The sequence below is a fragment of the Alternaria arborescens genome (genome assembly GCF_004154835.1).
Source record: "Alternaria arborescens strain FERA 675 chromosome Unknown contig_6, whole genome shotgun sequence".
In the NCBI taxonomy this organism is placed as follows: domain Eukaryota; kingdom Fungi; phylum Ascomycota; class Dothideomycetes; order Pleosporales; family Pleosporaceae; genus Alternaria; species Alternaria arborescens.
In genome coordinates, this window is record NW_021167861.1 from 1260606 (window position 1) to 1287586 (window position 26981).

Here is a 26981-nt window from a genome sequence, read left to right on the forward strand (position 1 = left end):
AAATCTTCAATCATATCATTGTTTATGAACAAGACCTTTCGTCAACACTGCTAATGAGACTCCATGCATCACTATCCTCATCTCTCTTTCCTAGGATGACATATTCATCTTCGAAGTAGTTCCCATACTCCCGTTCTTGACCAAGATCAGCTTCTGAACCCTGTCGATCCTCTCTCACTGTTTCTTGTAGCCTCCACAAGACAACCTTGTCATCGTCGTCGTCGTCCTCCATATCCTCCCTCAATTTTCCACCAACCCACTCCACGATACTACATCTCTGCACATCCTCCGGCGCTGGCACCTCCCAATGCATTCCCACACCAAACTCCTCACAATAGCACTCGTACAGCATATGACCCCAGCACGGCCGTGTGCATGGTTCCTCGCAGTTCTCCTGACACGCGTGCCCGTAGCCGAGGTACCAACACCCAGACATGTTCCTATGCCATTGCCAAGTATACTCGCCCCACCAGTCGAAACCATAGATGATAGGCAAGGCTGGCAGATTGCGGCTACGGCAGCGCTGTTTGAGGTTTTCGGAAGGTGTGAGGGCGCAAGCTAGTGTGAGGTGCGCACGAATATCCGAGAGACTCGTGGGTAGGGTTGTTTCGTAGGAGTTTGCGTAGGGCGCTGTGAGGATGGTGGCGCTGGTACGACCGGGACGCGATTCGTTGCGCATCGTATGCGGTAAGACTGATAGTGGTGAAGGGCTTGTAGGTTCACCGTATCTGTGTATGCGATGTTCCTTGACTTGTCGCATTTCTGCGATACGTCGTCGTGCCCAGGACCCGAAGTCTTCGCCAGCCATTATGTCTCCCTCATTGTGGTACTCGAAGATGTCAGCGTTCTTGCCGAAGAGGTAGTACGCAGCTATGTCGTCTATGCGCTCCATGTCTGTTTCATGTGCCCAGTCGCCGTCCCAGTCGCCGTCCCAGTCGCCGTCCCGTTCTCGGGTTTCTATCTGCTTGTAAGGATCCTTGGATGCTAGTACTCGAGCGCGTGGAGCTTTATCGGAGCGACGACGCTTGTTGCCGCTATAGATGCGCTCAGGGTATCTCTTGGAACGTTGGTAGGTGCGGTGGGCGGAACGAAGGTCCTTGAAAGGGTGGTCTGAAGTCCGGCCAGCAGCATTCATCGCAGGTTCTGAAGGGAGAGTAACGAGACCAAAAGGGAGGTTCATGTGCGTCTCTTCGGTCTCTGGGGAACAGACTGAACACCAGGCGCCATAGGGACCTGCCCATTCGAGTGTCTTCTGCTTCATTCTGGGGAGGTCGAAAGGTAGTCCTGAAGCGACTTGCAGACCAAAGGCCTAGCTGTGTAAGTTGGATGAGGATTAGCCGTCATTATAGCGATCCTTGATGGCTATACGCGATGTTGGGCACAACAGCACAAGGCATCCTACTATCCTTGGAGCTTCGCCCTTATGCGATAGATGAGGGCGCATGGCTGTGCAAAAGGGCGGAAGCGGACGAGGTGCTGCTAAAGGATTCAGCGATGACATTAGTCTGTAATCAATACGCATATGCGATTTTTGTCACTTGGTGCACCCCCGAAGCTCCGACAGTTGTTGTGCCCACGCTGGTGGTGAGGATTGCTGTCGAGGGACGGTTGGGACAAAGCTGTTGCTGAGCCGGAGTTGTACGGTAGCTTATCTCCGAGGCTATGTACAACCACGCGTCCTTCTCAATAGCTTCTATACTGCGTACATGCATTATTACGTCTCGATAGATTTGTCAAGGAGCATGAATCGCATCCTTCCAAATTCTACACGCCACTAGCGATTCATATGATACCCGTCACGATGCCATTTCCCTTACTGGCGGAATTGCTTCATCTACCGTAAAGATCGGCATCAACGTTCGCGCCGGCTAGCCTTGCAATGACGCAATGTTCGCCATGCGGCTATACTCCAGACCGTTGAAATACAGACACATCCCAGAAGGTATCGGGTTTCTAATAATCGGATCCAACTTGGTCTAGCAATTGTATACTTTTCGTCTGTTCCGAAGAAGCTAGGAGAAAGGTTTGCCTACCATGTCCTCCCCTACGGACTCCACGATTCCCCTCTGGATCGACAACCAGCCCATCCACACTAAGACCACCATCCCAGTAACCCAAGCTACATCCAAGGAAATCGCTCACTACGCCTCCTCTGCATCCTCCACCGAAGCGACTCAAGCCGCCATCTCCTCGCTCTCCGCCTTCAAATCATGGCGTTCAACCTCGCACACCACTAGACGCGCCCTTCTCCAACGTGTTGCAACGCACTATAGCACCCACGCCGACGCTCTCGTCGCCGCGCAAATCGCAGAAACATCCTGCACAGAAGCCTGGGCGCGTCAAAATGTCAACCTATCAATCTCATACCTTAACGAAATCGCTGCGCAAATAAGTTCTGTGAATGGCGTTATTCCTCCAACCGAGAAGCCCAACACCCAGGGTTTTGTGTTCAAGGAACCAGTTGGACCGGTTCTGTGTATCGCGCCCTGGAATGCAGCGCTCGTTCTTGCAACACGGGGAATAGCAAGTGCGATCGCAGTAGGTTGTACTGTGGTCTTCAAAGCAAGTGAACTATGTCCAAAAACCCACGGACTCATTACGAAAGCCTTCTCAGAAGCGGATTGTCCCGCTGGTGTGTTGAACCAGATTCAATGCGGACGGGAAAACGCAGCAGAAGTCACCGAGACGTTGATAGCGCATGAAGCCATTCGCAAAATTGAATTCATCGGTAGTGCGGAGGTGGGCAAGAGGATCATGGGGATTGCAGCGAAGTACCTCAAACCCGTATTAATGGAACTAGGTGGGAAGTGTCCGGCGATTGTACTCGAGGATGCAGAGTTGGAAGAAGCGGCGAAGCAATGTGCTATGGGTGCGGTATTGCATCATGGGCAAATTTGTTTCAGTACCGAGAGGATTATCGTAATGGAGGCTGTGGCGGAGAAGTTCAAGGGACTACTCGCTGAAGCTATGAAGGGAGCCGAGGGTCCGGCTGGATCGGCAGTATCGGAGAGTATTGCAAAGCATGCTGAGGATGTTATTCGGGATGCGCAGGAGAAGGGTGACGAGGTTCTCGTTGGAGGCATTGACGCTACTTCTTTGAGCAGCGGGGTTGTGCTCAAGCCTACGATCATCGTCAATCCCTCGTCGTCATCCCGTATACTGGACGAAGAGACCTTTGGTCCCTCCGCATCATTATACGTCGTTTCCTCAGATGAAGAAGCCATCGCGCTGGCGAATCGCTCTGCGTATGGTCTCAATGCTACTGTTTGGACACGCGACATGGGACGCTTCATGAAGATGTCGCGAGAATTAGAGTACGGCCAAGTCCATGCCAACAGCATCTCGGTCTACACTTCGCCGACTGGGAGCCAAGGTGGTGTCAAAGGAAGTGGTTTTGGACGGCAGAACGGACAGTGGGGACTAGACGAGTTCGTTGTCGAAAAGTTTGTCACTTGGTGTGGGTGAATAGAAAGCCTCGATGTGTCAAGAAGAAGAACACCTTGAAAGGGTGAAACATGCAAATAGGGCACAAAAGCTGGGTTTTGACGTTTTATTGCTTGTAGTGATGGCTACGTCGTACCCGTACGTACAGAAGAGCCAAACACAGTTCAAGCATTAGCACCCGTGGGTGAATTACTATTTCCTCCGCTATTTTCTTCGTCCTCCCAGTGATATATTCTTCGGACAAAGCTTACCAGGTAAATGTCATCAACTGCGGGTTAAGCACAATAGGCAGTAAAAAGTGGAAAACAACCACAGTACCCATAGGCCAAACAGCGATAAGTTCTTTGATCCTCCAGTCCTCTTGCAGCGCGAACGCCATAGTGATCATAGTAGCGGTCATTCCAAGACAGAACATGAAGCTCCACTTGAACTTCCTCAGTACTCTGCTGATGGCAACAAAGAAACTAACGCGTTCACTCTCCTTGGACGTGGAACCCCATTCGAGCGGCCAGCTGAAGAAGTGAGCGAGGAGAGCCTGCGAAACGTGCAGGGAGATGCCGCCGAGAAAGATGGTGAGGAGAGGGATCCACTTCATATTTGTCCAGAGGCCACGGAAAATGTGTTCTTCCTCGATGCGATGACGAAGGACGGCGAGGGCGATGTTGCCGAGGACAGTGAAGACGATCACAATGGCGAAGTATACTGAGAGGTGTTAGAGAATTGCACAGTGAAGGATTGTAGGGAACTTGCCGCGGAAGGAGTTGATGTAGTAGTGATCAAGCCATCCGTTAAAGAAACCGATTAAAAAGTAGTTAAGCATAGTAAGTGCCCATGAGCAGCCGAGAGCATAGTAAGTACCGATATAAGCCATGATGGTAATCTTGGATGCAAGAGGCATGTTGGAGCTAGTATTGAAAGGTTAGCTAGGAACGTATACGAAGACAGGCTCGTCGTAGCCCGGAAAGGTGTACTTACAAGATAAAAGTGCGGAAGAGCTTCGTAAAAGGACCTTTGGTGAGCCAGTAGACCAAAGGGTTGAAAATGAGTTCGTTGCAGCCGTACGCGTATCTGGAAGATCTGTGTTAGTATTTGCTTGAGGAGATAGAAACGGGTAAATCATACTTCTCCCATCGAGCAAGCTCATCATACACAGTGAGGGAGACACCCTCCTTAAAGCCATCGCCTTTGTATGAGGCTAGACGAATAACATAACCCACACTCTGAAGCCGCAGACTCATGTCAAAATCTTCAGACACCGTCTCCTCGGACCAGAACTTGTCGTACTTGTTACCGTTGGCTTCCGTGACTTCGTAGGCGATCTTCTGCACCGCTTCCCATCTCAGAACAGCGTTGTGTCCAACAAATGGCGCAACATCTCCGCCAGCGACGGCAAATTTGATCATAGTGTAGATCATGTTGGTGAAGAAGGTGATGCCATTCTCGAAAAAGTTGTTGGTGACGTTCATGACTCCGGAGGAGTATTGCAGTATGGCAACTTCCTGGCCCTGCTCCATCTCGCTGACGGCTTCGAGCAGGCAGTCACTGGGTACACGGGTGTCGGAGTCCACTAAAAGGATGTAGTCACCAATACGAATGTTGCCATCGGTCCAGGCCTCGCCTTCATGTTCAGTCATAACTGCTTTCATAACCTCCTTGTAAAGAGCATTTTCTTCAAGCTGACTCCAGCCTTCTCCGCGTGGCTGTTGTGCCATGAGGTCTTCGACTCTGCAGCTGATACGGAGGGCATAGTTCATGTTGGATGCCTTCTTGAACTTTCCAGGTCGGACGAAGGGTTTAGCTCCGTGCTCACCTTTAGGATCGTGCCTTGGGCGGGCGACCCAGCCAATGCCGTGCTCGTCGTAGAACTCCTGTCGTTCTTGCGCCTCTTCGGCTCCGAGAAGTTGCACTACAACAGATTAGTGTAGCTCAATATGTACTGGTGCATGAACTCACTTCCATCATCGTTCACGAATATGTTAGCACTTCCTCCCTGCAACTCGTACGTGGAAATTGCTTGCTTCAGCGATCTCACTGTGGGCTCAATGACAGTGTGTAGACCCTCCTTGTATACAGGCATTTGCACTGTAACGTGTGGGAGCGGCTTGCCAAAAGTATCACGGTTAATTTTCCTGGGCGCTTTGCCTGAATAATATCGGCTGTTCGATTTCATCTGGTGAGTGGGCCCACAAATCTGAGCAAGATTGCCGACGAGAGCTTGGAAGAAGAACTAGCAAAGTCAGAAGCGTAAACACAGATTGTACGGATATATCTTACTAGTGAGAGCCAAACCTGGGCAGGTATACAGATCAGGAAGAGGAGTCGAAGCCAGTGTTTGGGAGCTTGGAACTCTTCAATAGCAATCTGCCTGCATCCAGAGCCGATAGCAGCCGTCAGTAGAAGGATTGACAGTCCGCAATAGGCTGCTTGCCACATCTTCATGTCTCTTGGTTCAACTTCTTGGCCGTCACCCGAATAGAATCCGTCGTCATATTCCTCGATTATAACCATGGGGTTCTTGCCTAGTGCCTTTTCCGACTCCAAGTCCTGCGCATCATAGCCATACTCAGCGCCGCACATCATCCTCATCAAGCAGTTGATGATGAATTCTGCACGTTCGAGCGTCAACTTTGGGTCGTCTTGCCACACTATCAATATGCCTCGTGAAGCAACAAATGCAGCCGACTGACCTCTTTGACAGTACGGCAAAGCTTCAAAGTCGGGCACGACCTGCAATCGGAGACCGGTTTGGATTTGAACATATTGGGCCTGGGTCCGCTCAAGGATGTATTTGATTACCCTGGTGTTGACAGTCATGGCACACTGCACACGTTAGTGACAATGATCTGGATATGGTGTGCATATGCTCAGCTTACCCTGACATTCAATTCTGTGACTGCCTCATAAAGACCTGTGCCATCGCTTTGCAGCGCAAAAGGCGCACAGGAGTAGCTGCCTTTCGATTTTTTCATAAACACGCCTTCGCCAGCGTCGCCAAACGTCCATACTCGCTCCTCTTGTTTGGTATGGAGCCAGTTCGCCAGTATCTCGGCCTTGACATCTCGAACGGCATCTGAGCTTACGGTGCTATTGCTGCAATTGATGCTACCAGACGAGCGAGATGAATGAGCGCTGGATGGGTCAAGTTGCATAGGTGTGAAGCTTGCCGGCTTGGATCCAGATTCCGTGGATTCGTTGCTAGTCCTGGTTTTGGGTGCAAGAGGGTTCTCCGGCGGCGGCCTTTCGGTTTTTCGCGCATCGTCGCGCGATCGAGAGCTTTCACCCTCATTGCGAGAAATTAAATCTTTCAAGGCCATTGCTAATTCTAGAATGATAATAGGTAGCGACAGAAGAGAAAGTGAGATTTTGGAGGTCAGGAGGTAAAACGAGGCACATATCGAGATCAAAAAACGGAATGGTTCTGAAGCCAGTGCACATCCAGTCAGAAAATTACCCACAGTATCATAAGCGACTCACGACTCTGCGGAAAATTCTACAAGAATGGTGTAATGTATTGCGGGTCAACCGGTCTTCTGGCAGTTGCTTGGATTCAGGTTGTTTTGGAGGAGCCTTGCGAAACTGGGTGGACTTGAAGCTTAAAGGTGCCACAGTACCCAAGATAACAGTAGTCTAGCTGCGCTGTAACAGGCAATCGTGTCTGTATTCTGTTACATATACGCTACCATATGGTTTCCTCATAGTCCAGAGCTAGTGGCGACAGCAACTGAATGTCCATCCAACGGATTTGCTTGTGGAGACACGGCGCACCACCATCACCAACGTTGAGGCTTCATCGGATTGGGAGAGCCAGTAGCCTTGAGAGGTTATCCAAAAAAGACTCAACTTTGGGTATAAGTGGCAAATGCGGCCGAGGCGTGCAAAAACGTTGAATTGGTCTGGCAAATGAGAGGACGAAGACATAGCACACGGCCGTGCGTAGGGTGGGACGATACCGACCACGACAACATGGGTAACGAGGCGATAAGGAGATATCGCATATCCGAGAAAGCTCTATGCCCACTTTCCGTACGTACATGAGAAGACATTCGTCATGTCTAACCACACAAAGATCGATTACGTACGATGTGCTATGGGCATGCGGATCCTTGCAACATCGGACCAGGCGCATACGAAGAGTTTTGAAATTCCGTCATAGTTGCAGAGCCGACCGCGTAGCCATCTTGATATCCAATTCGAAGTTGACAAGAACTAGTGACTTTGTTAGCGAGACCCTGCGCCTGACGAATGCGCATCGCTGATTCGCAAGAAAAGAGTGGTAACACCACCAACACATCTATGAACCAAAAGAGAGCGGAAGGAAATTATGTACGAGCAAACGAAGCTACCGCAACCACGAATCACCGCCCAACTACCAGGATAGGTGCCGATGCAGCAAGGAACTCATGAAAACCTTTGAGGCCTAGGCGCACGACCAAGTTTGGACATGCCGGCGTCTGGAGGAACGCGAGGACAGCTGTGTAATTGACATTGGTGTATGAGTATTATCGCTCGGGACATGTTGGGAAATGCTGCAATCTTGTTCTTGGATGCCTGAAATACATGCCGCAATCCGTGTACACCGTGCGCCTTGGTGAAGAAATCGGGAACCGAGATGTTGGAAACAATGAAGAAAGTCCGAGAGCTCAAAGACAATTAGGTTTAGTCGGCAAGCCTGAAGAATTAGCACATCGCTCCTGTAGCGAGTAACATGGTTCCACTCACCTGTAGCTCACCAGAGTATCTACACGATGGTTACTAGTGCTGAAGCTTCGCAGCTGCACCTTCTCCCCGTTTTTGATTTCTTTGGCGTCGCTGTCACCCCATTCGAGGGGCACCTCGGAGTCAGCATCAGCATAAACTAGAACGTTAAAGGTACAGTTTCCGTCGAGCATGGGCAGGAAGGTCACTGATGCTGTGATCTGCCGAAATACAGACTGGATCTCGGCCTGGATCTCGGCTTCGGTCTTCTCTTCTGATGCTTCGCCAGCGCTAGGAGCTATTAGCACATGGTCAAGATAAACCAACTGGCGCACTCACTCTGGGACAGAATTCTCTTGATCCGCCGTTTGTTTGGAAGGTTTTGCCTTTGTGTTCTTCCCGTAAATTTGAACCTGGACGCTATCAGAAACTGAGATGTAGCGTACTTTGCATGACCTACGTCGAACTGCCAGCGCTCGACATGCTCGCCAGTCTCCTTGCTCGTAATGACAACGACAAGCTTGGAGATCTTGCCCCCATACATCCACTCCTTCAACTGACCCATGATCTTCTTGATATACGCCTTGACTTGGTCATCGGCAGTCACTGTAAGGGTTAGAGAGAGACTGGCAGTCGAGCTGGCAGGTCACGTACCCATCATAGTCAAGCCATACTTCTTTACTCTGAATGTTGTTAGTGGAAGATTGCCGCTGTAGTGTGGGACAGGCTTACGCGGTGAAGTCCTCAGCAGGGTAAACACCTCTTTGAAAGCTTGGCAGGGGTCAGTCATGTAGAAGGAAGGCGCCGTAAGAGGACTCTGTTCTTACAGTATGGTATTGACGGAATACTCGAACTAATTGGGGTAAGCGTAGGATGCGATGCTTGGCTCGACTGACTTACGAATTCGTTGACGACTTTGGAAGAACCCTTTAGGGCAAGCTTGTGCACCTTGGAGGAATCACTCTTGGAAGATTTGGATTTGGAAGACGTCTTGGACGAGGTCTTGGACGAGGTCTTGGACGAGATTTTGGGTGCAGACATGGTGGCGGTGGTGGGCGGTGAAGGCTGGCTCGGGTTTGTTTACGGGCTTGTTGATAGGGTAACTGCAAGCTGCGGAGCCTGACAGAAGAGGAAGCGACGAGACAGCGCAGTGAGGCCGACAAGTGAGGGGCGCAATTGGTGGCCGAGTAGGTGGGAAGATCAGAGTCAGGCCTAGTATGCTTGTGGGGTCGTAGTTGGGATGGAAGAGGTCTGGTCTGGCGGTGGGTCCCTGGGCGGCGCAGATGCAGGAACCGCCCGTGGCCGCCGATAAGATAAGATCAAATCAAAAAAGTCGTCGACACCATCGCCCGAGCGACGAGCAGCAGCAGCAGCCAGGCACGGATTCGACTTCATGCCCACTCATGCGATCATGCGTTCGAACTGCGAGCAGCCTTCTGCACGGCTGGCGGACGCCTTCTGCCTCTGCCTCTGTCCGCGGCAATGGCTTCCCGCTTACCTCACGCCTGCTTGAGCGCCTGCCGCCCCTCACCAGACGGTATGCGCAAGCTTTCCGCCCCCAGGGAGAGCTCGAGAAGCGCATCGCCCAGATCCCCATCGACCGGTACCGCAATTTCTGCATCGTCGCCCACGTCGACCATGGCAAGTCGACGCTGTCGGACCGCCTGCTGGAGATTACGGGCACCATCCAGCCCGGCGGCCAGAAGCAGTTTCTCGACAAGCTCGACGTGGAGAGGGAGCGTGGCATCACCGTCAAGGCGCAGACATGCAGTATGATATACACACACGAGGGGGAAGATTATCTGTTGCATCTGGTGGATACGCCGGGCCACGTCGACTTCAGGGCCGAGGTGTCGCGGAGTTATGCCAGCTGTGGAGGAGCGCTGCTGCTGGTGGATGCCAGTCAGGGCGTGCAGGCGCAGACAGTCGCCAACTTCTACCTCGCCTTCGCTCAGGGCCTCACGCTGGTGCCGGTGCTGAACAAGGTCGACCTCCCCCACGCCGACCCGCCGCGGGTGCTCGAGCAGATGCGCGATACCTTCGAGCTCGAGCCGAAAGACGCCGTACAGGTCTCAGCCAAGACTGGCCTGAATGTGGCAGCGCTTCTTCCTACCGTCGTTGAGAAGATACCCGCCCCAGTCGGCGACCTGAAGAAGCCCCTCCGCATGCTCCTCGTCGATTCGTGGTACGATGTATACAAGGGCGTCATCTTGTTGGTGCGCATATTCGATGGCCAGGTGCGACCTGGAGATACCATACGTTCCTTCGCCACCAAGCTCAAGTACATTGTGGGCGAGGTCGGCATCATGTACCCTGACCAGACGCCCCAGACAGTACTCAAGGCCGGTCAGGTGGGCTACATCTACTTCAACCCTGGTATGAAGCGCTCGCAAGAGGCCAAGGTCGGCGATACTTATACTACTATCGGGTCTGAGAAGCTAGTAGAGCCATACCCGGGCTTTGAGGAGCCCAAAAGCATGGTCTTCGTCTCTGCCTTTCCCACCGACCAGGACAACCACGAACATCTTGAAGACAGCATCCAGCAGATCGTCCTTAACGACCGCAGTGTCACCTTGCAAAAGGAGTCATCCGATGCGTTGGGAGCAGGTTGGCGCTTGGGCTTCTTGGGCACACTGCATTGCTCCGTGTTCGAGGATCGCTTGCGTCAGGAGCATGGTGCAAACATCATCATCACACCGCCCTCCGTACCCTTCAAGGTGGTGTGGAAGGACGGCACCGAGTCCATCATCACCAATCCTAACGACTTCCCAGACCAGGACCAAGCACACTTCAGAGTGCAGGAAGTCCATGAGCCCTACGTGTCTGCCACCATCACTATGCCTGACGAATATCTTGGTGAGGTCATCAAGCTGTGCGAGGCCAATCGTGGTGAGCAAAAGGAGCTTACCTTCTTCACTGCTACCCAAGTCATCCTGAAGTACGACATCCCTCTGTCACACCTCGTCGACGACTTCTTCGGCAAACTCAAGGGTTGCACCAAAGGCTACGCATCTCTTGACTACGAAGATGCAGGCTTCCACAAATCTTCCATCATCAAGCTCAACTTACTTGTCAACGGCTCCCCAGTCGATGCCGTGTCGCGCGTCCTGCACACATCACAGGTCGACAAGGTGGGTCGTACATGGGTTGAGAAGTTCAAAGAGCACGTCGAGCGACAAATGTTTGAGGTCATCATACAGGCTGCAGCTGGGAGGAGGATCGTGGCGCGGGCTACCATTAAGCCGTACCGCAAGGATGTCCTCGCCAAGCTCCATGCTAGTGATCTCAGCAGACGACGTAAACTGCTCGAGAAGCAGAAGGAGGGTAGGAAGAAGCTGAGGGCTGTAGGCAGCGTTGTTATTGAGCAGGAAGCGTTCCAGAAGTTCTTAGCCAAATAGTAAACCAATATCCGTCTCCGCTCGACCTTTGTCTTCTCGGTGCTGATCTCCCAATTGTGGGCTCTGGATAGAATTTGCTGTTAGCCAAGATGCCCGCTCGTTCGCCAGGACGGCTTGTCCGATAATTCCCAACCAACATGTGGGAGCCACAGTAGTGCAGTACCCCCATGTGCATCGCCCCCGGAGTTTTCATATCTGCTGCAACGCATCCTTCCCGTCAAAAAGCAAGTATTGAATCGCCGGCCAAACCTTCCAATCACGAAAGGTTCGCGACCATGTATCTGCTCAGCCGTTTCGGCTACTAGCGAGTCGTCTCGAGTTCGGACAACTGGTGGGATGCTGAGCCCGTGCGGCGTATCAACGGCCTCGATCTCGTGCTTGATCGGCGCTAATAGGTCCATGACATCAGCGGGTCATCGAGATCGCAAGTATCGGCTGTTTTCACGAACCACTCGGCTTGCTTTACAGCTCGCGTACCTGACAGCAACGATTTCTAGCAGACTTTAGTGCAGCTTCAATCCCTCGCTAATCTGTCCTGAGCCTGGTGTCACGGTACTGGACCATGGGTTGCATGATACTTCGGACGGTACGCTTGGGGGAAGTGTGCAGCCATGACGTTTGGCTCATCGCTAAGTCGCACTCGCATAGGAAGCAGAAGAGACTTTCGAAAGAAGTTTGTGCGCCTCATTGCACGTACAATGAAATTCACGCTGCGATAATTACCGTATCTCAGCTGGCATGCTCATAAATATACTTCATCTGACAGGCCGTTGGCGGTAACCCCAGTGTCTAGCACGTGTAATGCATCTTGACGACGCTCGCTAATCTCTTCAAAGCCTAGTTGACCATGTCGATATCAAGGATGCTATGAACTTTCTAACGGCACGCTTGCGACGATCCTGCAGGCATGACGTTAGGGTGATGGCCAGACCAGGAGGCCTGGGATGGACGGGCAACATGGGCAAATGTCTAATCCAAAAGACGTGCCGCTCCGGGCTGCAACGCCTCCGTTGATATGAGTTTGGGTCGTTCCTTGCATTTGACAGCCCGCAGGACGGTCTCTTCAACCTTCTTCCTTCTTGCGTGACTTGTCGAGGCTTCATCAAAATGGCGAGATTTCTAGGTCTCAGAGGTCGTAGTCTAGCGAGCGCCATCAGCATCACGTGCGGACTTTGCTTTTTGTGAGTTATCACCCTTTTGGGTGCCTTGCAGATTATCTGTAGACTAATCCGTCAAAGATGTTTCGGCTACGCCCAGGGTGTTATGGGCGGTCTCTTGACCGTTCAGCAGTTCTTGGACAGATTTCCTCAGGTCGACATTGTGAACGAGAGTTCGTTCCACAACGCGTGGGTCGCAGGTACGTCAAACTGATCTTCATCAACACATGGTACTGGGAAATGCAGGGTCCTGACACATGCAGGTCTTACCGTTGGAACATGGCATCTGGGCTGTATTGTCTCAGCTATCGCGACAATCTTCGTCGGTGACTTGCTTGGGCGTCGGCGCACACTCATCCTCGGCCTTACCTTCTGGGTGATTGGCGAGATCATCCAAACGTCTTCGTACAGCTTCCCACAATTCATCGTCGGTCGCGCGATCGCCGGTTTCGGTAAGCTCCCCCATATACAGCAGAATGTAACTCGAGACACGAGAACTGACGTTGTGACAGGCAATGGCTTCACCACTTCGACCGCCCCCGCGTACCAAGCAGAATGCGTCAAGTCTCATCGCAAAGGAACAATCCTTATGATCAGCGCAGGAGCGTTCGTGTCCGCTGGCATTGCGCTTTCGTACTGGTTCGTCTTCGGCTTCGCGTACATCACCAGCTCCTCGGCATCATGGCGCGTCCCCATTGCCTTACAGATCATGTTTGCGCTCCCGGCCATCGCAATGCTCTTTGTTCTTCCTGAGTCTCCTCGATGGCTGATTCTTACCGGACGCGAACAAGAAGCATTGACCGTCCTTGCGGCCCTGAATGACGACGAACCCGACAGCTTCGAGACCAAGGACGAATTCCTACAGATCAAGGATGCCATCTTGATTATGGCGCAGGGATCAAGCGCGGGCATGTTCTCCAACAAGGAGCGCAGAGGCTTTCACCGTGTGGTGTTGGCATACTTTGTTCAGGTGTTCCAGCAAGGTACCGGCATCAACTTGGTTCTACAATACCTTTCGTGGATCTTCCTCACACGCATGTCTTATGAGGGATGGCTGGCTCGTCTTCTGGCCTCGTGCTCAGCGACTGTGTACTTTCTTGCCTCGTTCATCGTCGTCGTTGGTATCGATCGCTTCTGGGGTCGTCGCTCACTCATGATGTTCGGCGCTGCGGGTATGTCAGTATGCATGATCCTTATCACTATTCTGCAGTACTTGTGGTCTGAGCATAGCATGCAAGCTGGCAGGATCGCCAGTACCGTTTTCCTGTTCATTTTCTCGGTTTTCTTCGCCATCGGATGGCAGGGTATGGCCTGGCTGTACCAGGTCGAAATTGTACCCCTTCGAATCCGTGGGCCTGCCAACGGACTTTCGACAAGTGCCAACTGGTTGCTTAACTTTGTGTAAGTTACTCTACTGATCTGGTTTTCCTGATAAAATTACTAACATTGAATAGCATTGTTTTCATCACGCCGATCGCATTCCAACGCATCTCCTATCGCACTTGGATCATTTTCGCAGTCACTAACTTTGCCATTCTTCCTCTGGTCTATTTCTTCTATCCTGAAACTGCCTTCCGGTCGCTTGAAGAAGTCGATGTCATCTTTCAGCTCGCACATGATGCGCCCGGCAACCCTTGGCTCACCGCCGTTGGCTTCTCCCAAAGCGAGCCGCTTTGGTTCGGAAAGAAAGACCCTGAAAAACGACTCAATTTCAACTACGCAAACAGCTCATGGCACAAGAGACTCGTAGAGAGCATATTGAGTCGTGAAAGTGGCAGTGGAAGCAATACCAACAGTGGTACCACTGAAAAGAGACCTTGGAGTAATGGTGAGAGTCCGGATTCTGATGAGACAGCCGCGCCTACAATCGCGCGCGGACGGAAGAGGTCAGAAGAGTCACCTGTGGATCCTCGACTCCACCGTTCACCACCGCTCAGTCCAGCAACGACAATGACTACAACAATCACCAGCCAAAAGCGACCTCGCAGGAAACTGCAAAAGCGCAACAGTAGCGCTAGCAGCCTGGCCAGTCACATAAGCCAGTCTCAGCCACCACCTGTCTTTGGTCTCTATGACAACAGTCTTCCAGTGGAAACGCATCAACCAACCATGCCACACCACCGCCACACTCGCAGCACGTCTTCCGACTCACTCAACTCTGTACGACCAGAGTGGTGGACTGACGACCTTACCCCAATACCAGTGGCACAGCGCAGCAGATCCTCAAGCAGAACAGGTCACGCGATGGAAACCCGCGGTCGACCTTCATCCCGCATCTCTCAAAGAAGCCTGTCAAACAATGCCTTGAATCGGCTCGTAAACCGCGATTTACTCGCCGAACAACAGCAGCAAACTCTACCCCGTAGAGCAGCTAGTAGCTCGTCTTTCCAACATCAGGCCAACGACTACCGCCATGATGCCATCACGGACCGTGAGAGTATCGACTACCCTGGCATGCTAGGTGGCGAGGAGCGGGGAAGAGGTAGAAGCGGCATTGTGAGGACGCAGAGTGAACGGGAGACATACCTCCCTGATGGAGTTTACGAGGTTGTTGAGGGGAGGGTAAGACAGATCAGTGCGGGACCTGCTAGCAGGCCCGGTAGCGTGGGGAGTGGGAGAAAGTACTCAGCTAGGGGTGCGGGATTTGCGAGATAACGTGGCGTAACAACTGAAAGTTGAGCAACTGGATGGCGTTCTTTTCAAAATCGGTGGCAGGGCCACGATATTGGGTCTCGGCTTGGTCTCCTGTTTGAGTAATCATGATGTTTCCTTTGTATCTTCTACTAATTGTTCTAACACATTGTAACATATCGCTAGCCTTTATGCTCATTTACCAATACTAAGCGATAGCTATTAGTAACCTATGTACGTCAGGTTTCCTTCATCTACGTAGTTACATGTATGTCTTCACAAATAAACTCATTCTAGTCCGACATCAACGTAATGATATAGCCATGGCAGACGGAATTCTTGCCAGGGAGTAGTAGAACGGTTGTGGGTGCGACCGCGTTTGTGCGACATCCATGTGGACCAGGAGTTCCAAAGACTACACCGCGCAGCTTCCTTGTAAAGGTCCATGTAAACGAGCTCTCGTTCCATTGTCCGGTTGGTAGTTGCCAGCCAAGAGTATCGATGCAAGTGTCCGATACTGAAGGGGATCTGCAGAACGTCTAGAGATCCATAGAATATATTTTCTGAGATCCCGTAACCGGAATCCTTTAGAAGCGAAACCTGTTGCGGTCGTGAATCGTAGCGTGGGAGCAAAACGGCAGTTGAGATGCCCATCAAAGATCGGCAGAGTTTGCCGAACTATCTGTAGCTTTTACTGAGTGACTTGGAAAGCTGTTGGGCTTCAGGCTCCTCCATCGTACAGCCTACCGACAATTTACAAAATGTGAACAAACCACTGTACCTCGATACCACGTCGAAACGAGCATGGATGGCACAAAGACAACCAGGCCAGGAAAGACGCAGATGTTCGATAACCCTGACGTATATCGCGAAGTGCAAACAAGAATGAGGAACGTTTCTGTTATCTCGAAAGAGTATTGAGGTTCGAGGCTGGAAGTGTGCAATCCCGGTACCGACGATGGCGTCATAGCGTTGTGCAAGCTGACCACGATAGATAAAGTACAAAGGTTGGTGTCTCGGCCACATGATGTCTCGATTCGAGTTTCAAATCATAGCAGTCATGCAGTAGTGACGTGATGCACGAACTTGACGTTTCTTGTGAAGAGAGATACCCTTATATGCATCTGCAGGCTGCTGATTGACAATGTATGATAAGATCTTGATACGACCACTGTATATGTTCCCTGCTAAGCTTAGGCCATCCAGAGACTTTGGTAAAGCTGCTGTTTTAGTCCGCCTGTGGAGCAGATTGGCTGCTCATCTGCAGATCTCCCGCATTCTCAACCACCCTCGCCATTGGTTTCTTCCTGAGCAGAAGGAACGGACAGCCTGAGAGAACCGCATCATCTTTTGCAATCCGACTTAGAAGTTCTAGCCCTGCCGGATATCGACTCGAATTTGCGAGCCATCATGTATTATCGTGAGATATGGGCAAACTTCGCAATGAACCAAGGTGGCACGAATCATGGCCAATGCCACGGTTGAATCTCTCCACTAGGTTAACGACACCGTTCCGATGGCCAAACGCTTCAAAACTGTGGTGTGCACTGTGTTCATTGGTAGACTCGAACACGTCGGGTCATCATACTGCGAGACCCGAGACCCATGAGTAAGTCGGACAAAAAGCCCCATGGGGGTAGGCCAAGGTGGCCGAACTCGCAACTAGACGTTACAAGGATGCCAGGATTAGGTGTATGGTTCCTATTAACCTCACGATAAGAGACATCAAGGAAGGGATGGGGATAAAGCCACGCATCCAGTGTCAGTAGTCTCCACATAGGATCTGGATTTGGTTGATCCTGGAGCCATTCAGTATTTCCTTGTGAACGGTACGTAACACCAAAATGCACCCTGATAGTATGCACTGTTTCTGGTTTGTTGGCTCATCTAGGTAGAATACTGTAGGGGCTCTCGGGGTACCTAGAGTGTTGGCGTTGATATAATGAGTCGGAAACATCAAGTTCCACTACAATTGTGAACATTAGCTTTGACAAATTAAGGCAAATAACACTTTTGAGTTTGTGCTCGGAGCAGCGACGCTCGTGCAGATTGCCAACAGGATCGCCAGCGTCGCGCCCAGGCGCTCGAAAGTTTCACAATACTGTGGACTGGACTATCCCCCAAACATTCCTCATCTTGTTGTTCGCTTGACGTATGGCAGTCATACAGGTATGCAGAGTTCTCTGATCAGTACTGATGAATGGAGGGAGGAGGAGAGATGGTCATTGAGGTTGGTGAGCGCTGTGCAAGTGCCTATTGCCATAGGCAGTCGCGCACCATCCTGCAACCTGACCCATCGGAGTCGCATCGGCCCGCAGCGCGAGTCCCATTCTCAGTCGTGCGCTCGCCCCTCGCTCACCCCAGCTACTTGCCCGCCCACCCTCAAGATACGCCATTCTCCTTGACTTTTGTCCGCGAAAGTTTTAATCCTGTCGTCCCTATCCGACAACGGCTTATGTTGCTCATGGTCGGCTGTGCGCTTATGCTTGGCATCCCAAGCTTCCTTCGTGATCCTTCGAATTTCCCCGGATTTGATTCGAAACATCCAGAGCCAACTCCACCAATGACACAATGCGCATACTGCTTTTGAACGTGCTAAATTCGGAGAAATACTGCAACAGTCTAGCAAATATATACCCATGCTCGGCTCTCACACAATAAGATCCATGCACTACTCCGCAAGGCGTAGGTGCTCTGTTCTGATCGCGGAGCCCGCTCAAAATGGTTAACTGAAGCATGTTACAATATTACCACCGGGAAAGTTGATATCGAAATGGTGTGCAGGCATCTGCACCTCCGAAAGTATTACTTTAAAGTCGGCGTGCGCAATGCAGAGCACCATCTGCGCGCAGACGTTCATTCAAAATGCGTTTTCTACCGACTATCACTGCTCTTTTTCTTGCGCCGACTGCTGTCTTCGCAGCATGGGGCTACACCGACGACGGCAAGAACTATGTGATCGACACGAATGCAAATCTCGTAGTCAAGGTCAGCAAGACGAACGGGGACATGACATCGATCAAGTATCGCGGCATCGAATACAATGGTCAGAATGGTAAAAACTCGCATGTGGAATCTGGTCTCGCACCTGGAACTGTCACCATCAAGCAATACACCACTCCAGCCAACATCATCAAGGTGACGATGAAAGTTGGCACTCTCGTCCATACTTTGGTCTTTCGCTATGGCAATCCCAACGTATACATATTTATGAACAAGAAAGACACCAGCATCACTGTGTCAAGATACATTCTTCGCATTCCTCCGAACATATTCACCAACAATGTTAACGAGGACACTGACTGGATTCCAGATGGCGCTCCGGCCATCGAATCTGGTGATGTCAATGGTCTAAATGGCCAGACGTGGTCCAAACATTACTCTGGCAAGAAATACGGTCGCACAATGGACTATGACTGGGTCGGATATACGAACAGCAATGTTGGCATGTATATGGTTCGTTCGAATCATGAGAAGGCGTCAGGAGGCCCATTCTTCCGAAGCTTAGTACGCCGCGGGGGTAGTGGTGGGCCGGATCTATATGATATCTATCACTACAACATGGGTACGTCGGCGCTTCTCTCTACTTTCAGTTAGGAAGATTACTGATATGTTACAGGTCATACCGATGTGATGCGCTTCGGCCTCCAAGGTCCATCTGTCCTTCACTTCACTGATGGTGGTGCTGCACCAAACACTGCTCTATTCGCGCGCAATGCCAATTGGGATTGGTTTGACGCCCTCGAGATTGATGGCTGGACCCCGGCTAGCAAGCGCGGCGCTGTCTCTGGTGTTGGTCTGGCGAATGTGAAGAGCGGGTACCAGTATGTTGTAGGCTTGAAGAGTGCCCAGGCTCAGTACTGGGCTACTGCAGGAACCGGCACCTGGAAGATCAGCAAGGTCTTGCCAGGCTCATACACTTTGAACGTATACAAGGGTGTAAGGATAGCCACACCTTTCCTCAAGGAGATTGTACTAATGCGGCGTTCCAGGAGCTCGAAGTTCATACCAGCACTGTCACCATCACTGCTGGAGGAACCGTGGCGCTGAACACAATCACCTGCAATGACCCTTCAGATACATCCGCCATATGGCGGATTGGTGAATGGGATGGCACACCCAAGGGATTTCTCAATTTCGGTGACAGCCCCATGAAGCCGACGTATATGCATCCGTCTGATTCGCGGCTTGCAAAGTGGGACACAGGAAATTACATCATAGGTACCAGTACCAGCGCCAACTTTCCGGGCTACATCTGGAAGGATATCAACAACGATCACATCGTGTACTTCCGCCTCACTGATGCGCAATTGGCCAAGGGTGCAAAGATCAGGATCGGTGTCACAGAAGGTTCTGCAGGTGGACGGCCAACCATTGTGATGAACAGTTGGAGTGCTCCTTTGCAGTCCGACAAGGGCCAGGGGGACACTAGAAGTCTGACTGTTGGAACGTACCGCGGCAATAACTACGTCTATGAGTTCAACGTCCCAGCAAGTGCTTGGGTGAACAGTGCGAGGGAATATCAGCTGCTGAAGATCTCTGTGATCTCTGGAAAAACTTCTACTGGCTACTTGAGTCCGGGAATGAGTGTCGATGCGATCGACATGGTCGCAGCCTAGAAGGGACCGACTTCTCAGCCCATTTCACGTGGGGCTCGCAGTCAAGTGGACATGGTAGCCAGGCGGTACATATTAAGCAGATCCACCACTCTTATGAATGCTTCTCCTGCACTTCGAAGCTTTCTGTACCGTGAAGGTGAAGATGACTGTGGCTTTTCGTCCTCGAGTACCTCGCCTTCAGCACCAAGTCCTGCTAGCGAGAGCTTCGCAAACCTTAGCAACCACAATATAAGGAAGGCACAACTATTTTCCCTTACTCTTCTCCATTACATCTAACAGTAATCACTTGTTCCCATTTTTCTCAAACAAGATATACTGACGGTGTGTAGAATTTGGTACCATCTTCGTCAGCTCCCTACTGAAATGAAAATGGCCACAATCCAGCCCGAGCGATGAATTCTCGAGACCAGCAGTAGGGAGCAAGTCGTTATCATCTACACCAAGACGAGCGACAAGGTCTAGATAGCTTGCTTGCCAACCCATACTACGACCAAAACAATGATGCGCCCACATTCCTGCACGGACGCAAGAAAGCTGTTTGTTCACGACAGTGACTTTGGCGCTGTAGCTAAGGAAATAATGCGTACTCGCGGCGAAGTAGCGCCGAAGAACTTCCATAAAACGGGCGAGGGATTTTCGTATGACCAGCTTTGCTTCATTACTTCATTCGCAGCACTAAGTGATTATATTTCATAACGAGTTGATGATACAAAGTATTCATAAAGATAAGACATGTCATATTCGCACTAATAATTGAAGTTTACGCCCACACCTGTAACGCCAGAGCATGTCGACTTGTCGAAGCTATTCTTTCCCAATCGCATCATCTCCATTCATTTATCATCATGAGTCGTACTGATTTCTCTCCTTAGATGCTCCTTGATATCATATTCTTTGTATCTCCTGTTGCCAACTTTGATGTGTCTGACCTTCTGGGAACATACTACTAACGATCTTGCCCGTCTTCATATCCAGATATGATCCCGGTGGTATTTGGGTATGCAGTCCAGCCGGGCTTGCACTTCCGCCTCCACTTCCACCGTTCTGCCTGGGATCGAGGAATTGTCCATGTCCACTTACGCCTGACCCGGGCCGTTGAGGCTGAGAACTGGATCGCTCGCGCCACCGTTGACTCTGCTCATCCTCCCGGCTGAATTGCTGGTACGGACTGGGCATGCGGACCTCAGGCTGAAAGGTGGCGGCGCGCGGTGGTGCAAAAGAGGGAGGTTCCCACTGACTTCTTCCTGTCGCCCTGTCAACGTAGTACCAACGTTGACTCCTCGCATCGTACTCTTGGGCCCAACCTTGGGGCGCTGGTGGTGGAGGACCCCCTTGTGGAGCAGGGCTGCCAGGGTAGCCACCTTGGGAAGGCGGCCGACCTTGATGCTGATATCCAGACATCTGATGATATCCCTTCGCACGTGGTGGTGATCTATTTCCACCACGTTTCTGCTGCTCGAACTTGTGAATCTGCTTTGTGATGTAATCGTCTGCGCGTTGTATGTAGGTTTCGAAGGACATGGTGGCGTTTGTCTTGCAGAGCCTGATGAAGCTAGTTCCGCACTGCACTGCGATATAGATGGACTAAAAGGGTAACAGACGATGATAGTTGTAGTACGTTTCACACAGCCACACATGGGGGCGTTGCGCTATATATACTCTGCCCAATCCCCTCCCCACGGTATGCGTAAGCCACTCGTTAGCCACATGGTGCCAACTGCTCTAACTTACAATGCAGGACTAGCCGCGCCATCACACTGCAGAAATCTCATCAAACTGGCGCCACAATTCCCAAGCTTAGCACGGCTTGTATGGCGCAGGTCGCATTGCGATTGGTGAAAGCAGTAGCGGTGCGGAAAAGGCGGAACTGTGGCTCGCGTCATGTGGCTTTCGCGTGTCGGCTAAGGCCGGCTAGCTTGCCGGTTTCCGTGGCGCATGCGACAGCGATAATTGTGACAACAACTTTTCATACCTAGGTATTGCTAACAGCACCCGGAAACCATAGTGCGACAACTACAAAGGCCCGTGTACCTTCTTCTCGGCGTTTACCAGTGTGTTAAGATCATTGCTGCTCCCTCACTGGCGAAATCCTATCGCAATTTCATGTCCTTGTATTTCACCGCGCTTCCAGAGAAAACCGAGCCAACAGGATAAGAAAAGAAAGTTTAGTAGTTCCTTCGCGCAGCAGTGATATGAAGATGAACCTAGCGCAGCTTCCACCTCTAGTGACGTGTAACAGGCTTTCTTTTCGGAACCATGTCCGAGCCATGTCCATAATCGGGCATCGCTTGGCCTGAACATAGGCTCAAGGTGAGTATCGCAGCGCTAGATGGTCCGGAAAAGGCCCTTCTTAATCGATAATTGCCAGGCCTGTTCGGTCTTTCATACTGATGCATTCGAGCCCACGGCATCACTGCCTGTCCGTGTGCCTGTCGACATATTCGCTGCAAAGCTGAAAATGATTCGCTACGAGGATGTAGCTTTCATTGTGGACAGGTGATCAGTCGGATGCGCATTCAGGTATTATGAAACGAGGACAAGCACTTACTGAGGTCAGACCGTAGGTATATTGAGCGGGGCACGTGCTGTCCTCGTATCATCGTGGTACGCGGCACATGCTCGGAAGGGTACACGTAGGCCGTAATTCATTGACGTCCTCGATGACGAAAGAATAAGCACTGCCGCTTAGGCCTGTTCTCTAATGTTTTCGGCACTCCAAAAACACGGGCCCCATCGTATTGATTAGCAGGGAGATGTATGAGCAAGAACTGTGTCAGTAGTCAAAGACTTGGGAAACGGGGCAGAGAGCAGTATGCTTGGTCACTCGGATCAACGGCTGAGATCTGTGGCATGCTTGCACTGGGTTGATTGTAGAACCCCAGCATTGACCTACCCACTTCTGCATGCAGTCTTGGTTGCATACCTCATCGTTGCGTACGCGGAATGACGGCAGCCATATGGTCATACATAACCTGGCCGCCATTCGTCATCATCACGTTCATGGCCCAGATGTTAGGCTATTACAAAAGTCAACATCGATATTCGAATTTCTAACACAATTATGTTTTGGGGCCAGGAGACAGGTTTCCCGGTGCCGTGGACTTGCCTCACCATCTCTATTTCGAACTCTTGATAAAGTCCCCGCGCAGCCACTTTGGCGCACCTCTCCTTACGAAGATCATGTCGTTCTCCGTATCTAGTCCAAGTGCACTGAACCACTCCAAAGCATCCTCTGGTACGTGCGGCAACCTCGTAACAGAAATTGGACATTGCTTGACCCAAGGCATTTGGCTCTTGGGATTCAGTACTAGCCTCAGTCCGAAGACACTCGGCTCTTTCAGCTCTACGCTCTTGAACACGTTGTCGACTGCGGCCTTCCACTCTCCTTCGTAACCGACGAACAATTCGTTGAAGACTGCACCACCCTTTCCTGTAAACTCGTAGTCGAGACCAGGCGTATGGAACAGACTTAGTAACAGAGGTCTGATTTCGATAGGTGTATCGTATTTACCACGGCGTTCGACATCAGTACGAATCGTGAGCCAGGCCATGATAGTGTTGCGATCGACAGCATGTTTGCCAGACGAGGGGTAGATGGTCTCCAGGTAGTCTTGCGCATCACGAATATGCACCGATATAGCACGATCCCTGAGATACAGTTCGCGAAACTCCCGCCGTGTCTGTCGAGACACCTGGGTCAAGCTGTAGTAACCGCGGGCCGCCCAAAAAGCTTCACTTGTTGTCGTGATACTGCGCCGGCTGACATGCTGCTCAATAAGGCGCTGCTTGTCATTTGCAGCGAGCATGTATATCCTGTTGCGCACCTCTGCGCATCTGTGAGCTGAGAACGAGTTATGCCGAGGTTGGTTACGGTACCTTGCGGAAGGTCGCTAAAGCCGCGCGCAGACCTCGCATGGGTCACGGTGGAAGGGTTCGAAGACATTGTGACACTCATTGTAATGTTACTACAAGCTTTTGCGCAAAACAAAAGCTTTCTTGGGGGTTTACGATGGTTGGGAGGTTGATGTGGAGAGATGCACATTAAGGAAGGTGAAGGGCGGAGGATCAGCATGCTAGCCGCAATAGGCAGGACGTAATCTGGGGCCGCTGAAGATACGTAATTTGATTATCGTCCGAGCGACGAACGACGTATTCACTCACACGTCGTGTTGGCTCACTTCTGATTGAACAGCGAGACATTCCTTCTGACACCTACATCCCACCAAACTGGTTTTCTTTGAAAAAAGCGGCATGCACAGCCTGCGTCTGACAGAACACGTCTCGTAAGCCATTCCAACGTCAACATTTGATCCAATCCTCCATCCAGGTCCATATATGCAGCCTCCAACTAAGTTGCCTATGCTCATATCGCGTCGGGAGGACTGCAGAATCTAACACAGCCGAGTTTGTATGTCAGACTATGATCATCGTCGCCACTATGTGTTGCTATCCCGTGGATGAACGTGGACGGCAGATAGGAGAACGAGGCTATTCTCCAACTTCTCAGTCATGAGATGAAGCGTCTTTTTCACTACCTTGAAGTATTCCACAGGTAGCGAGCGAGAATTCCTATCATGATAGTCAAGGAGCATATTCGTTGTAATGTTGGCATTTCATGTTATGCATTTGCCAACTACAAGATCTTTGGTTCAAGAACCCATATCAATATCCCCCTTTCTGCACATCTAAGACGATTGATGATCTACTACAGGCCATCCTGCGTACCGGTCTGCTTCGACTCACCACCGTCAGACAAATTGCTTTCCATATTCACCGTCTCAAGGAATGCTAAAGCATCCCTTCCCTGACTGTGCTCCCGCATCGCCCTTTGCAAAACTTGCACCACGTACGTATGAGCTTCAACTGGTAGATTGTTCTTGAAACTTACCATCCACTGACGCGCGTTCATCCTGTCCTGCAGAGGCAATGAGGTGTTTTGGGTAATCAGAAAATTCTGCCACATTTCTGGAGTGTGGCGACTGATGTTTGCGCGGACTTGTGCAGGGCTTAGAGTGGTGTTTTGGCTTGTAGATTGCTCGTACTGGTCCTGGTTTTGCTGCTGTGGCTGTTGATGTGTTTGATAGCCTTGGAGTGTTGATTGTTGAGGCACCTGCATTTGTTGAGAAGCTTGAGGAATACTGCAGTATGATTCTTGCGAAGCTGGCTGCTGGAATGGTTGGGTTGGAGATGACTGGGTGAGTTGAGCGGACCAGATGCCCTGTTGGGGCTGAGGTTGGGCATATCCCTGCGGAGTTTGAGTAGTAGGTTGGAGTTGTTGAATATGCTGTATATGGTCCGTCTGCGCTCTCTCTGGAACCGCCTGCATATGGAGCTGCTGTATCCTCTGTTGTTGCAGATCCATCGCAGCTTGTATATTGATGACTGAATTGTTGACCATTCTGGTGATGTTTCGAATGTCCGACATGGCCTTTACCCCTAGAGCGTCATCTGCAGCAGAGTTTCGCACGACGACCCAACGGTCAACAAGGACCTTTGCAATCTCCAAGCGCTTAGCGGGATTGATGCAGTCGTAGCGAGAGTTGCGCAATATATCATTCGGTTGGAGGAGAGATATCTGCTGGCTGGATTCTGGAGAATTGTTTGGAGCAGGGATTGGAGGCAAGTTGTTGGACAGGCCAGTGGCATGCTGTGGCTACCGTTGAGATAGATTTGCGGGTGGGGGCAGCATCGATGTCTGTAACGCGAAAGGCGAAAAAGCATCAGACTTTTGACGCGAGCCCATCTGCGCTAGAGTCTCGTCGATATCGGTAGTAGAAGATGAGCGCAGGAAAGATGGCTGTTGTGGCTCAACGTCCGCACTGTGTATGACTGGAGTATTCCTAGTGTACATCTGGTGCCCAGTCATTCCTACAGGCTGTTGCTGCTGCGAAGGACTAAAAGGGACCACTGTTTGAGACCGGCGACGGCGCCGTGATGCATTCAACGTCTTTCGTCGCGCCATGTCCTCCTCAGAGATAGTGCAAACGCTCTGTGGTGGTAGCAGCGGGTTTAGGAGACTACCAGTTTGGGAGTGTACATAGGAGCCGGGTGTATTTCTACCATTGTTTGCTCCGATCATGTCGCTGCCAGGCTCGTTCTGTCCAGCCAAGAGCGTTTGCGCGGTAGCATTCTTCGACTTCTCGAGGTCTTCCGTGGTCTTGTGCGACCAAGCTCGCGATGGCATACTGTTAGTGTACCGAATAGGTGCAGAGGCATCTATGGGATATATCATAGGGTGTAGACCAGGCTCTTGTGTTGTTATAATGCGTGGGTCCGGTCCATAAAGGAAATCTGAATAGGCGGGGAAGATGTCGCAGTCGCGCTGCAGTTCCTCCCATTCCTGGTCGCGGAAAGGCATATCTAGAGATGTCTGTTGTCGATACGGGTAATGGTGGTTGTGGTGGTGATGTTGTGGCAGGGAATAAGTTCTGTGCGCTCAGTACGTGCGGGGCCACGAGGAAGGTGCGGTGAAAGAGCGGGACATTGAGCTCTCACTTTCATTCTACTATGATTTCTATAGCGGAGCTTATACACCAATGTTCAGACTATCTTGTTGAAGGCTTTGGCAGCAACTCGATGGCTTTCGAAAATTGTTGAGTTTAGCATACCAAGTTGATTCAGACTGATGACAAGAGCAGACACGGAAGTCTTACCACACCTGACCATGATCATTTCAAGCAGTCTGACCCATGATCCAGCTCGCATGGCGCGACAGTATCAATGCCATCTTGACTTGACATGGTAAGTCGCTGATGACTTACTGCTATATATCGGAAGGGCGGAGCAGCAGAAAGACTAAACGTCGCCGAGCCCGGTTCATTCAAGAAGCCGGGAACAAGCTGCGTCCATACACTCTTGCGATGGGAATAAAGAGGGAGACGATGATATGCCAGAAGGATGCCTACTTGAACCCATCTCTTAAAGCCTGGACTGATGGCAGGATACGTGACAAAATTGAGTTGGAGGATACATGGGTTTGCCACTGCACATTGTGTAACTCAGAGCAGTATTAGTAGATATTCCAGTTGTGTATTGGA

General features: G+C 51.1%; 10 protein-coding genes across 10 annotated transcripts; 4 read left to right on the plus strand and 6 right to left on the minus strand.

The window, feature by feature from the left end:
* Positions 1–22: 22 nt before the first annotated feature.
* Positions 23–1261, minus strand: AA0111_g3676 (hypothetical protein; the record flags this gene model as incomplete). Its single annotated transcript, XM_028649588.1, has 1 exon — positions 23–1261. One exon carries the CDS (start codon positions 1259–1261, stop codon positions 23–25), a length of 1239 nt encoding a protein of 412 aa, XP_028508786.1.
* Positions 1262–2034: 773 nt separating this feature from the next.
* On the plus strand, positions 2035–3465 carry AA0111_g3677 (hypothetical protein; the record flags this gene model as incomplete). The annotated part of the gene is made up of 1 exon (XM_028649589.1): positions 2035–3465. The coding sequence occupies one exon, from the start codon at positions 2035–2037 to the stop codon at positions 3463–3465; it is 1431 nt and encodes a 476-aa protein (XP_028508787.1).
* A 226-nt stretch (positions 3466–3691) lies between these two features.
* On the minus strand, positions 3692–6758 carry AA0111_g3678 (hypothetical protein; the record flags this gene model as incomplete). Its single annotated transcript, XM_028649590.1, has 7 exons — positions 3692–4146; positions 4303–4349; positions 4420–4512; positions 4567–5350; positions 5398–5671; positions 5719–6264; positions 6318–6758. The coding sequence occupies 7 exons, from the start codon at positions 6756–6758 to the stop codon at positions 3692–3694; spliced, it is 2640 nt and encodes an 879-aa protein (XP_028508821.1).
* Positions 6759–8100: 1342 nt separating this feature from the next.
* On the minus strand, positions 8101–9180 carry AA0111_g3679 (hypothetical protein; the record flags this gene model as incomplete). The annotated part of the gene is made up of 8 exons (XM_028649591.1): positions 8101–8113; positions 8164–8430; positions 8479–8552; positions 8600–8745; positions 8794–8822; positions 8872–8910; positions 8967–8992; positions 9040–9180. 8 exons carry the CDS (start codon positions 9178–9180, stop codon positions 8101–8103), a joined length of 735 nt encoding a protein of 244 aa, XP_028508822.1.
* Positions 9181–9542: 362 nt separating this feature from the next.
* AA0111_g3680 (Translation factor) lies at positions 9543–11537 on the plus strand (the record flags this gene model as incomplete). The annotated part of the gene is made up of 1 exon (XM_028649593.1): positions 9543–11537. One exon carries the CDS (start codon positions 9543–9545, stop codon positions 11535–11537), a length of 1995 nt encoding a protein of 664 aa, XP_028509006.1.
* Positions 11538–12644: 1107 nt separating this feature from the next.
* Positions 12645–15349, plus strand: AA0111_g3681 (hypothetical protein; the record flags this gene model as incomplete). The annotated part of the gene is made up of 5 exons (XM_028649594.1): positions 12645–12718; positions 12776–12894; positions 12958–13146; positions 13207–14095; positions 14149–15349. 5 exons carry the CDS (start codon positions 12645–12647, stop codon positions 15347–15349), a joined length of 2472 nt encoding a protein of 823 aa, XP_028509005.1.
* Positions 15350–18190: 2841 nt separating this feature from the next.
* AA0111_g3682 (hypothetical protein) lies at positions 18191–19944 on the plus strand (the record flags this gene model as incomplete). The annotated part of the gene is made up of 3 exons (XM_028649595.1): positions 18191–18890; positions 18945–19264; positions 19318–19944. 3 exons carry the CDS (start codon positions 18191–18193, stop codon positions 19942–19944), a joined length of 1647 nt encoding a protein of 548 aa, XP_028509008.1.
* An 885-nt stretch (positions 19945–20829) lies between these two features.
* AA0111_g3683 (hypothetical protein) lies at positions 20830–21465 on the minus strand (the record flags this gene model as incomplete). Its single annotated transcript, XM_028649596.1, has 1 exon — positions 20830–21465. The coding sequence occupies one exon, from the start codon at positions 21463–21465 to the stop codon at positions 20830–20832; it is 636 nt and encodes a 211-aa protein (XP_028509007.1).
* A 1595-nt stretch (positions 21466–23060) lies between these two features.
* AA0111_g3684 (hypothetical protein) lies at positions 23061–23887 on the minus strand (the record flags this gene model as incomplete). Its single annotated transcript, XM_028649597.1, has 2 exons — positions 23061–23770; positions 23821–23887. The coding sequence occupies 2 exons, from the start codon at positions 23885–23887 to the stop codon at positions 23061–23063; spliced, it is 777 nt and encodes a 258-aa protein (XP_028508931.1).
* Positions 23888–24649: 762 nt separating this feature from the next.
* AA0111_g3685 (hypothetical protein) lies at positions 24650–26302 on the minus strand (the record flags this gene model as incomplete). Its single annotated transcript, XM_028649598.1, has 2 exons — positions 24650–25526; positions 25602–26302. The coding sequence occupies 2 exons, from the start codon at positions 26300–26302 to the stop codon at positions 24650–24652; spliced, it is 1578 nt and encodes a 525-aa protein (XP_028509009.1).
* Between the last annotated feature and the right edge of the window lie 679 nt (positions 26303–26981).